This window comes from Urtica dioica, chromosome 9 (assembly GCF_054948205.1).
Source record: "Urtica dioica subsp. dioica isolate 48M chromosome 9, U.dioica_male_clone48M_v1_H2, whole genome shotgun sequence".
Lineage (NCBI taxonomy): Eukaryota > Viridiplantae > Streptophyta > Magnoliopsida > Rosales > Urticaceae > Urtica > Urtica dioica.
This window is the reverse complement of record NC_142764.1, coordinates 20,445,733-20,458,299: the sequence shown is the minus strand read 5'-3', so window position 1 is coordinate 20,458,299 and position 12,567 is coordinate 20,445,733. Positions and strand designations below refer to the sequence as shown.

Sequence of the window (12,567 nt, the reverse complement as noted above, 5' to 3'; positions counted from 1 at the left end):
ACCTAGGTAAGAAGAAGAGATTGGTTGAGACATTTAAATGAATTTGTGGCAAGCGGTTTAGTCAAGTAATCTGCAAGCTTATTCTCATATGGTGTAAAATGGAGTCGAAATGACTTGTTGAGGAATTTGTCTCTAACAAAGTAAAAGCATATTCACACGTGCTTTTTGTGTGTGCGTGGAGTGCTAAATTGGGGCAATTGTGTTGCACTAAGACTAATCATATCACACTAGCTAGATGGTTGGTGTAACTCGACTCGAGATACCTATCTCACGAAGTAGGGATTGATATGTATGTACTTGACTAAGAGCTAGATCGAGATACAACAAGGAGTATGAAGTGGCCACGTGTACTTTTTCGGTCATCTAGCCAGCTGGCGTAGTCAGTGTCAGAGTATGCTGGTAGATCCGTTCCTAGTTGAAGAATGAGATGAGAGCAAGAGTGTCAATGGACATATATATGTTGATTTATATATGAACTAACACAATTTATTAAAGCAAACGCAATATGCTGGCGTGTCAAAGTGGAGTACTACGAGCTTCCAACTAAGCTATGTATGTTGTTAGATCACTTTAGAGTTCATCGATTGACTTTAGAGTTCATTGACGTCAGGCAGTTCGGTTCTTGTTATGATCGAGGTCATGACAGAATTGTATTTCAGCTCATAAATCTCTGAGTACATACAGTACTTGATCTTCATTAATTTACCAAAACAAATTAAATCCAGATACTCGTGTGCAAATAACATATATCACCATGCAAATTTTCCAACCAAATCTGGTTGGTTGAAATTAAAAATTTACCGATGATGATAGCTTATTGTGGAAAGCTTTTTCCCACCATTAGTTTCCTCTCTTTGTTTATTAATCTTTTTTAAGCATATCTGATGAAATCATGACCAACTTAATTTAAAAACTCCCTTACCCTTACTGAAAAATACAAAAACAGTGATCCCTGAAGCTATTAATAGCAAGCGGAGTATATATGGTGTTGTGGGGCTGACTGTGCCATGTGTGCGGATCACAGACAGATCTTACCAGATTATGGCGTCCTCATAAGCCTCCTTCTGTTTAATTTGTATAATTATTTATCACATGACAGATCGTGCTATTTCTTTATATTTTTTTTCTTCCCGGGAATACATTTTGAGCGCCTCAAAACCCGCTTTGTACAATCAAATATTATTCTAATACAATACTCTTTTTTTTTGGAAGCTATCAATTATTACGATCTTCACATGTGTCTTTCAAGCTCTACAAGCAACTTTTTTTTATTCATTTTTATCTGCAAAGGGCAAAATAGGATAATTTATAAGGCTTTGGTTTTTCCTGGTTGACTCTGGTTTGATTTCTTTTTACCCCACCAAGCATGGAAATTTTGATGAAGATTTTAGATAAATTTGAAATATTAGTCATTTTGTATTAAAATTGGTTTGGCGACGAAAATTATTTGCTTGTCCTACATTACAATTTAATAGAACCAAATTAAATGCACAAGTTCTGAAATATCTTGAATTGTTGAATACAATAAGTATTATAAATTAATAAAATTAGTGGGCAAACCAGAAAAAAGATGCTGGGTGATTAAAACGTTGTGGCCATATTTCTCTGCCATGCCTATGATTTTTCCTTCTTTATGTTTTCCACGTTAAATTTATGTGTTCTTAATTTCCCATTCAATTTTATTTTACTTTCATCGATTTCTAACATTAAGAAAAAGTTCTGAGAGGTTTCTCTATGCAACTCCAAAACGTTGGCATCTTCGTTTTGTATAGAGTGCTTCAGAGACATGGCCATTGTAGTGTCGTGCCAGAATTGAGCTGGTTCGGTGGATCACAGTTTTTCATTCCTCATTCCATGCTTGTAATTGTTTGAAATTAGAACCAAACACATACAACAACATGATAACGTAGAATGCAAGTAAGAGCACAAAATTTGTCAATAAGTTCCAGCGTATTATCTTATTTCTTCAGTCACCAAACTCCCAAAAACAGAGAATCTATGCCTCATAGACCACTCTCTCTCTCAACTGATTATCGGTTTCTTTTCTCAATTACAATACAGGGAATTTAAAAGAAGAAGAATAACAGAAAACGAATTACTTTTGACTAACAAACTAACTAGCTATATAAGGAAAACTCGGTGAAGCTTGGCCATTAATCTTCAACTAACTTCCTCTGATTTTGCCACGTCAGCTCCGCATTAAGTCATTAGTAGCGAGTGAATGAGACTTGAAAATAATGCAAGTAAAGCGTATCTCGTCAAGTTAACGAGAGAGATTGAAAATCAGTCTAATCAAGAGGCCTATTTGGTTAATCATCGCAAAAAACAATAATAATAATAATAATAATAATAATTATTATCTTGTAGTAGTGCTAAATGTTACACAGTCACTTGACCCAATATCATCACTGAATTTATTGCCATCTCTGTAGTTCTTCAGAGTCATGAACACTGTGGGGCTACATAATTGAGGATAGCCAGAATTATCAAGAGTCCGTTTTGTGTTGTGTAATCATCATATTTGTAAGGCTTCAGAAAAACCACGCTAAATTCCACATATGGAAAGGCCAAAAGCCAATCAAGAAAAGAAATCATCATATCTTAATCGTAAACAAATGTCTGGCAATAAAGCATGGAAGACTCAAGCGCCGAAGCGAATGTGATCTAATCTTGAAATTTTGTACAATCAAATGCAGAGCAAAGAAAGAGCAGAGAAGTACTTATTATCTTCGAAGAAAACAAAGCCCGAAAAGAATACTCATTCGGAAGCCGAGAGCCCAGCCCGCGCAACGAACCCAACGGGGCTCCTGACTCGGTGAGTCCCGTCGGTCCACTCGATCGAGCCCTGGTCGACCCACCCGACCTCAGTCGAAGCCCTCGAAGACCGAAACCCACGAACATCCGTCGAGAAAGTCACCTCGTAAGCCAAGCTCTGATTCTCCGCGCTGAACTCAAGCCTGGTCGGCGAAACAACGACCCGAACATCCTCCGGCGAACTAGTCTTCACCTCGTACACCGCTCCGGCCTCGCTCCCCACGTTCTTCACCACCCTCCGGTACTTCACCACCTCGCTCCCGTCCTCGAACACCACCGAGAACGACGGGTAGTTCAGATCCCCGGGGCCCGCCAGAGCCCCGACTCCGTTCGCACACGCGTTCGTCTTCTCTCGGACGAAAACCGACATCTTGTCGGAGTCGTACCCGATGGAGCAGAGGAACGCCACGTAGTCGTCGACGCCGGAGTCGTAGACGAGCCCCGGGTCGAGAGCCTTGTTCGGGTCCACGTGTCCCGAGCCGTGGACGAACGGGTTCGAGTCTCCGCCGGTGGCCAGGTCCTTGAAAACCTGTCCCGAGTTATCGGCGTTTCGCGCGGTGGTCATCAGAGCGGACTTGATCGCGGACGGGGACCACGTCGGGTGGGCCCGCCGGAGGAGGGCGGCGAGGCCGCTGACGTGGGGGCACGACATGGAAGTTCCCGAGACGATGTTGAACTCGACCCGCCTCGGGTCGATCTCGAGGTCGGTCGGAGCGCTGAACCCGGTCCAAGCCGCGAGGATGTTGACTCCGGGAGCGATGACGTCGGGTTTCAGAATCTCCGACGTCAGCGTGTTCGGTCCCCGGCTCGAGAACGACGCCACTTTGGGCGAGGCCGGGGAAGGACCCACCACCGTGCCGCGAAACTCGATCGTGGCCGTCGGATCGCTCGAATTCTTGATGTAGTTTTTTATCTTGTCGCCGAAGGTTTGACCCACCATGGTGGCCGGGATGAGGTGAGAGTCCGCGAGGAGCTCCTCGCCGCTGTCCTCGAGGTTGGCCAAGATCATCCCGGCTCCTCCGGCGAGCTTCACCGCCGCTCCTTTCTCAACCCTCGCGTTGCTTCCGCGGTCGCAGACCACGATCTTCCCGGCGGCTCTCTCCTTCTCGAGCTTCCCTACCCGGCAAAGACTGTCTCCGCAGTCTCCGGCGTAGATGAGCGGGAGCTGAGCCGGGTTCGAAGCCCCGGCGTAGAGAGACACGCCGCCGAAGACTCTCCCGTCGCCCAGAACGACATCCGCCGGAAACTCCCTGTCGATGGTGGAAGCTCCGACGGTGAGAATCCACGGCGCGATGTTCGTGGCGGTGGATGAACCGGGCCCACTGTTCCCGGCCGAGCACGAGACCACCACGCCCTGTCTCATCGCGCCGAAAGCGCCGATGGCGATGGAGTCCTTGTAGTACGGCGGCGAATGCCCGTCGGCGCCGACGGAGAGCGAGATGACGTGGACGCCGTCGGCCACGGCCTGGTCCATGGCGGCGAGGATGTCGGAGTCGTAGCACCCGGTTTTCCAGCAGATCTTGTACGCCGCGATCCTCGCCTTCGAAGCCATCCCTCTCGCGACTCCCGAAGCGAATCCGAAGAGGCTCGCGTTCGCCGCCGGAGACCCCGCGGCCGTGGAAGCCGTGTGGCTCCCGTGGCCCTCGGTGTCCCTCGGCGACTTCGACTCCTTAGTCTCGTCGATCGGCTTTCCGCGATGAGCCTCGTATCCTTTGTAAAAAGCCCTGGCTCCGATTATCTTGTTGTTGCACGCCGCGGCGGGGAAATCCTTGGAGGTTTCGCACGCGCCTTTCCATCCCGAGTAAGGATCGAGTCCGGCGTCGGAGAAGCTCGGTCTCTCCGGCCAGATCCCGGTGTCCAACACCCCGATCACGACGTCTTCGCCGTAGTTGGAGTTGGACCAGAGTCCGTGGCCGTCGGCGAGGCCGAGGAAGGAGGGGGTTCGGGTTGTGTGGAGCTTCCGGGCTTGGTCGGGGACGACGGAGATGACTCCGGGGACGCGGCGGAGAGATTCGGCTTGCGACGGCGTCAGGGAGGCGGAGAAGCCGTTGGCGGCTTTGTCGTATGCGTAGAGGAGTTTGGGCGGCTGCGACGGCGAGGGAGGGAGGGAGTGGAGGATTGAAGCGTACCAGTGCGGGTGAGAGGCGAAGAGTAAGGGCTTCTGCGATCTGGACACGTGGACGATGAAGGTTGTTGGACGGTCCGATGCTGCGGAGAGGGCGATGAGAGAGAGTAGCGCGAGGAGACAGAGCGAGGAAGGGACACCCATGGCTTTTTGCTTCCCTTTTTCCGGCTTCTTCCTTTTTTTCTTTTTTCTTCTTCCAATAATGTTGGGTTTGAGCCTTTAAGGCTGCTTAACTATTGAGCAAGTGTGATTGGTCAAGTTTTGATCTTTATCTCATAAATGGTGAAATCGTGTCACATTGATGACCATGGGCGATCATACTATTTCAGAAGAACGACATTTTTGTTTTTAGATCCAGTCAGAGCAAGATTATTAGTAATGTTTTTTTTTTTTTTTTTTTTCACAACTACCCAATGATAATAAACATAATGTGTGGGACCTGCGCCAATATTTTTGGGTGACATTTTCCTAAGAAATATTGACACCAATATTACAGTTTGAGGGTATGAACGGTCAATGCTCTGATATACCATGTGGAAATCCAACTCAAAACCAATTGGTATTAAGTAGAGGGTCCCAACCAATATATAAACACATGTCCATTCACACACACAACCAATGTGAGACTCATTTTCCACTTCAACACTCGGAAGTCTAATGATGAAAAAGACGAAGTAGGTCTTCTGGGGGGTTTCGGTAGTATGAGTGGCTTGATCTCCGCCGGATTCCCGAAGCCAAACGCGCTAGTTGGGTTTCGGACTCCGAGCCGAGCCGAGCCGAGTCGGAATCGGAGCTGTTCCAGAGGCAGCCAAATGGGGCAAGGTTACAAGCCGTGCTTGTTCATTAGCGAAAAGTATGGAAGAGCCACCGTGCTTGATCTTTTGCCCTTTCTTAAATCTTTGATTTATTTTTCTTTATTCCTAATTTTAGAGGAATTTTGTTGATGTCGATTTCGGGATCGTCAACAATCACAAATAAATACGCGATATATTCCTTTAATTTAATAATAGGTCTCAGAGGACTTCGTATAAGAAACAAAAATAAAATCTTGATTTAATTCAAAAGAAATATTGATACGAAATATAAAAGAAATGAGCTTTATTAATAATGATCGATTACAAGGGGCGAAGTACCGAGCTCAAGAAGGCGAACTCAACAAAAGACTGGGAGAATTTGAATAAAAGTGAGAGACAGAATAGAAGCTTGTGTGTGCGAAAATGAATACAACAGTCATTATTTATAGGCGAAGAAAGGATCATCTCTTGGACATGTGTTGATCAGCTCGTCCTCGCCACGTCACAGACTGGTCAAGTCTTAGATCCGGTCTTCTCGACGAGGTTTCAGCTTGACTACGACTTCAATCCTTGATTGGACCAATGCGGGCGATCTGTTCTCCTTTCAGTGAGCTGGGCTTGGACTTTTTGCTTAGAGCCGGACTGAGTCACTTATTGGGCTTTGATCGAACTAAAGACCAATAAATAATGAAAATTTATTTTTATACCCTCACAAATTTTAATATAATTATCAATTGCATTGAGTTCTCTAGTGTACTTGAGTTGGAGCACTTTCTGAAAGAGAGGGAGGCACAAGATGATAGCCATTTCAACCGAGCGCTAGAGGGTGGTCCTTAAACGCTCAAGTACTGTGGAAGCACATGGTATGTGATTTTGTGATCTTTTTAGTTTGAACCCGAATCCACAGAGCGATCACGGCAAGCGGAGGGTGTCAAAGGTAGTGTTTTGTTGTTGTTGAAGCCTTGAAGGTTGTGATAGTGCTGGAAGAGATTTGGATGTGGTGGATGAGGAACAAGTTCGATCGATTCATCGACGATTCTGTGAGGCCGCGCATCACTAGGAGATGACACAGCAAGCTGTTATGGACCGAGTCGGCGCTACGAGAACACGCAAAAACCGGCCAGCGATATGGATAAAGTTAATGTTGGCCACTTTCACTGTCCAAGCTACAGCGATCGAGGTCATAGGATGAGACAAATACGGGGCTGTTTGGTCATAAAGTTAATAAACTGATTTTAGATGGCTTAAAAAAGACAACGGTCCACTCGGAATGGAGTTTGGTTCCTCTCTTAAAATGACAAAATACCACCATCTATGTCAACAATGTTGACATCTATTTTTTCCTCTCTTTGTCATTTTTCCTGGGTGCCTAGCGTTGCTAATGAGGCTGTCTATTCACTGTGTAAAAGTGCAAACACATGCTTAGTGGGTTTTAGTTTATGAGCGAAGTTCCAGACTATGTAATGAACTTTAGGAAAATATGTTCTGGTTTAAGATAATGCTATAGCCATGAATTATTAAGAAGCTTGATTTGTTTCTGTTTGGATATTTTCTTTATGTGTGTGCTTATATATGCTATATATAAATTAATGTATGTGTGAAGATATAAATTATACAGGGGAAGTATTTTTCTAAGGATTTATATGTTAATGTCTTTTAAGGAGTTTCATTACTTTCACAGGTTTCAATCAGATTACATAATTGAGTTGTTTTTTTTTTTTTTTTTTAATAGTATGAATTTTTTATTAATATTGGAGAATTTTGTGCACATCTATCATGAATTGAAAATTTTGTGACAAATGTATCACGAAATTAGAGTATTTCGTGACATATGTGTCACAAAATTTGATACTTTCGTGACACATCGTTACGAAATATAGTTTTTTTGTGATAAATATATCACGAAATTGAAGTATTTCATGTTAAATGTGTCACGTAATTGGAAAATTTTGTGATATTCTTTAATTTCTTGACAAATTTCATTAAAAGTATTATAGTCTTTTTACATTTATCTAATTATAAATCTGTCAAATTTTTATTTTTAGTTGATTTTTTATAAGTGACGATCACAAATCACATGTCAATATTGTTGTCAATATCTTTTTTGTTATTTTCCGAACTACTACCATTATAACAATAACTTTTTGCTCGCAACAATTATAAGAATAATAGTGACGTACGTTGGCCAATACGTACGTAGTAGGTTTGTCTTGGGATTATGCTTATATCTTTAAGGCAATATTTCTCCAAAAAGTATATTGAATTTTAAATTATTTCTTTCATCAAAATATCAAATAATGAAATAAGGTTGATCTTGTGACATTTTTTGTGTTTTTATAAAAATTATTAATTTTTTTTTTAATAAAATCTCGAGAGAACGAATGAAAAGGAGAATCAGAGATTAGATAACACAATTTTCTATTATGTATCGTTCAACTAACATTAACAATCTTCATCGAGCTGCTTAGTTAAGCCATCATCGAGCTGGTTTTCAAGTGAAGAGTATTAAATAGTTTGTCATGGAAAAAATGAAAATCGATTTTTACATATTTTGTACATTAGTGGAAACTTGGATTAGCCGTTAAATTGGTTGAAGATACCCAACAATTTTATGAGTTTGTAAAGTTGCATGAGGTGTTGCTAGCTTGTGCTTAATATGAGAATTTGTACATACTATTTCTAGTTGATCCACAAAGAAAAAATTGTTTCACACCAAAAAGGCAGAGGAAACCAAAAATAACTGCGAAATGGCGCCCTATGCCACTTAACTTTTTCGGTCACACGCGCCACGTCGTGTGTCTTTTGCAGCGCAATGCGCCAAAGGTTGCACGATGCGCCCCAATAAAAGTGCGGCGCGCCTTACCTCAATTTTGCACTCCTAATATTCCATTAAGATTCAAATTGATTCTAATATGTCCTAAGTTGCTCCTATTAGCTCCGCTAAGCTCCAAATGCTTCTTTTAACTCGAAAATCGAAAATTTAACTAAAAACTATCATATGACATTAAAATTGTTAAGAATAAATGTCGATTCTCGCTCAAAATGCATTGATAAATGTAAATGGATCACAATTATTCTTTTTCAGTGTAGATGATTTGTTCAATTGAATTTTATAACAAGTCTTTGATTGAGGGAGGCGTTTTGGCGATTCTAGTAAGTTTAGTGTTATGAGATTCCACCATTTTTAGATCAAAATGCTTGATAATATGAGAATTGAGAATGACATGATAAAAAATTGGGCAAGAACTAAAGAGAGAGAATTAGAGAACTATGCTTTTATGATTTGATTGTTTACCTGACATTAACAATTTTCAATAAATTGTACAGAAGCTAACGTCGCTAACTTTGACTAACTCTAGCACTTGCCACATCACTATTACACTGCAAATATATTATCACAAAATTCAATATTTATTATAGCTAAAATATAGTTATTTTTATAAATTTAAAATGTATCGTTAAATATAGCCTTCTTTAATCAACCACAATAAAATAGTTATTTATAATATTTTGGATCATAATATATCTTTTTTTTTAAATTACATTAAAATTTAAATATTTTCATATAAAATTAAAAAAGTATTTAAGTTTGGGATATTTTTATCTAATTATTCATCAGTCATGGACCACCACAAGTGGATTAATCCATCCCTTTTTCTTATGGCTGTATTTTCCATGTGCCCCACTTTCGTCTCTTTTCTAAAATTGATTATAATTAATCCATGATCTTCACATGATCCACCAACTTGGCAGATTTTTATTTAAAATATTCCATTTTTCATGGATAATTATTGCATTTCATAAAATCAAAAGCAGTTGCACATTTTCTAACAAAATAGTATTAAATTTTGCGTACTAGTAGAAAAAATGCTTTTAATGGCGTTCAAAATCCGCCATTATAGAGATTTAATGGCACTTTTTGAGCGCCATTAAAACAGGCGACATTAAAAGTTTATAATGGCGTTTTAGAAAAAACCGCCATTAAATATGACGACGTGGAAGGCCACGTTGGCAGAGGGCAGCGAAGATCATTAATGGCATTCGTTTTTTGAGCGCCATTAAAAGTTCTGCCACGTCAGAAAAAACAGAAGACTAGAAACTTTTAATGGCACCTTTTAATTGAACGCCATTGAATGATTTTTTTTTTTTTTTTTTATATTTCAATTTGAAATATTTATAGCCAAAAATTTCTAGATGATTTCCTGCACCGGATATGAAGAAAAACAATACCAATCTGCACTAATACATGACAGTAAAATAGTCTCAACACCAAAATAAACAAAACCATTATACTTTACCATTCATAATACCATAACTTCTTCTAAGTGGGCTAAGTTAGAAGAACACGATTTCTAACTATGAATCACAAGTTCACCAAAAACCAACAAAAAGTTCTAACTATGACTAACATCTTCACAAAGTTCACAAGCTCCAACCATGGCTCACATAGCCTTCATTATCCTTAGAAATGTCTATCTATAATGACTTGATACCATTTGCCACGAAATTCGTCGATGTCCACTTGATTGTACGTGCCTTGATCGCGCCACTAAAACATATGTACAATGTAATGTGTTAGTAATATCTACAAAGTATTATAAACTAAAACTTACAAGTGAATAAAATGCATGAGTAGCAATTGATTGGGAATTAAAGCCTTCACTCTATGCAAAACGTTTTATCCGCGTCCTACCAGTTCATCATAATGTTATATTCCATCATTACTTGCAAATGTGGCTGGAGAAAGAAAAAAAAATAAGATGGAAAATTTTGCTCCTTTGTAGGCATTTTATAGAACCAGGTTGTGACCACTGTGAATGCACTCTTTTTTTTAAGCTACTGTAAAAGCACTTGGCCTAGAAAATCTGCTCATCCATTTGGAAATTTTCAACACATTGAAGGAATTCTATGAGCTTGAATTATATTCAACCAAATAACCTTAAAAACCATACCAGAACCAATTATTTCGGACCCAATAATTTAACCCAACACAAATCGAAGGTCAAAATTGAAGCCTATGTATCTAATTCCTTGTATTCCTCTCAATTTTTTTAATACCAACGAACAAACAGTTAAGCAAACAAATATCACACAGCACAAAGCTAAATCTCATAAAAATATTGAATTAAAATAGCATTTACTTACCTATGCTCGAGTGTCAAACCACGAGGTTACTCTGCCGGACCTTAGTTTTCTCGGCGTCGATAATAAACGGTAGAAGACAAATCGTATTAGACTGTAGGTGGAATAAACAGTATAAGGTTCAACCGGCACGAACTCGGAGGTATCCTGAGGCTCAAATGCAATTGGCAAAACTTTCTTTGTTTTGCTTACTCATGACTTTAGCTTTCGAGGTGGTTTCTCCCTCAGCGTCTCCTACTATTGAAAAATATAGTGAGATTATATTATATAATCAAGAACATGATTGAGTTAAACTGTGATTCATCTTGCGTCTCCTATGTATCTAATATGTATAAATAGGATTCTAACAACAAAGTCAAAAATAACTTCTCCATTCAAACATATAGTATCACTAAAATACAGAAGAACTCCGAAACAAAACAAAATAAAAAGCATACCCGTAAGTGAAGAGGTGGAAGGGGTCGGATGGTGATGGAGCGCCGGAAAATACTTAAAACAATTACAAATGTAGAAGGATGCTTAAGCCTCAACCAATTTTGGAAAACCTAGCAAATTGAAAAAAAAAAAAAAAGAACTCAACATGGATTACCCATGGCCAAATGGGGTCGGAATGTTTCAGAAAGGGCCGAGATACTTTGAAAATAATCACTACATAAACATTCCAAAACAGGTTAATTATTCCTTTACAAAATAAATTAACCATGAAAGTTTATAATGAATAAAACACTGCAGCAACAATTAAAATTGTAGATGAATGCCAAGCCTCAAATAATTTCAAAAAACATTACAAATTACAACAAAGAGCAAAAAGACTCACCACTGAATAGCAAAACCTAGCAAATTGAAAAAAAAAAAAAAAGAACTCAACATGGATTACCCATGGCCAAATGGGGTCGGAATGTTTCAGAAAGGGCCGAGATACTTTGAAAATAATCACTACATAAACATTCCAAAACAGGTTAATTATTCCTTTACAAAATAAATCAACCATGAAAGTTTATAATGAATAAAACAGTGCAGCAACAATTAAAATTGTAGATGAATGCCAAGCCTCAAATAATTTCAAAAAACATTACAAATTACAACAAAGAGCAAAAAGACTCACCACTGAATAGCAAAACGGGGCTGAAATTTTTGAGAATGCACTGGGCTTTGTATAAGAATCACGCATTGCAAAGAGGTTAAAATACTTTACAACATTAAACCACGGAAAAATAATCCTAACCAGCCGGCAATGAGCATGACCTTGGCTGTCAACGAGGAGCAGAGGCGGAGTACCTTTCGACAGTGAATGGCGGCGGTGAAGCGGCGTATCGGAGCAACGAGAAGGAGCGGCGGAAAGGAACGACTGAAAGCCCTGTCGCGCACAACTGTGAGTCGATGAACGGCGGCGAACAACGGCGAACGGCGGCGAACTTGAATTGCTGACGAGAGGCGGCGAGCGGCGGCGAACTTGAACAGCGGACGAGAGGCGGCGACTACAGATGAGTCTCGACGGACGATGCTCCACGGCGACGAACGGCGGCAAGGAGGGGCTGTGGGCACGGGAGTTGTTGTAGGGTTTAATTTTATATTATGTTTTTATTTAACTACACGATTAAAATCCATATGTAAAACATTTTTTTTTTATTTGAATATTCATTAATTCTGTGTACACGTACGTATACATGTGATGGTGTAAAAAGAAAAAAG

General features: G+C 40.4%; 1 protein-coding gene and 1 long non-coding RNA gene across 3 annotated transcripts; both read right to left on the bottom strand.

Moving 5' to 3' along the window:
* Positions 1-2,557: 2,557 nt before the first annotated feature.
* Positions 2,558-5,297, bottom strand: LOC149385662 (Subtilase family protein). Its single transcript, XM_089625465.1, has one exon. The coding sequence runs from the start codon at positions 5,081-5,083 to the stop codon at positions 2,759-2,761; it is 2,325 nt and encodes a 774-aa protein (XP_089481591.1). The 5' UTR covers positions 5,084-5,297; the 3' UTR covers positions 2,558-2,758.
* A 4,650-nt stretch (positions 5,298-9,947) lies between these two features.
* Positions 9,948-12,439, bottom strand: LOC149385661 (uncharacterized). 2 transcript variants are annotated; one of them, XR_016301411.1, is made up of 5 exons: positions 12,154-12,439; positions 11,981-12,025; positions 11,313-11,420; positions 10,879-11,112; positions 9,948-10,282 (listed from the first exon to the last, which is right to left on the bottom strand). It is a non-coding gene; the product is annotated as an uncharacterized LOC149385661 (long non-coding RNA). The 2 variants fall into 2 exon arrangements; XR_016301412.1 differs by lacking the exon at positions 11,981-12,025 and having other exon boundaries at positions 10,009-10,282.
* Positions 12,440-12,567: the final 128 nt, after the last annotated feature.

Excerpts from the sequence above, each read along its gene's own strand:
- LOC149385662 (XM_089625465.1), bottom strand. The coding sequence starts at position 5,083 with ATGGGTGTCCCTTCCTCGCTCTGTCTCCTCGCGCTACTCTCTCTCATC.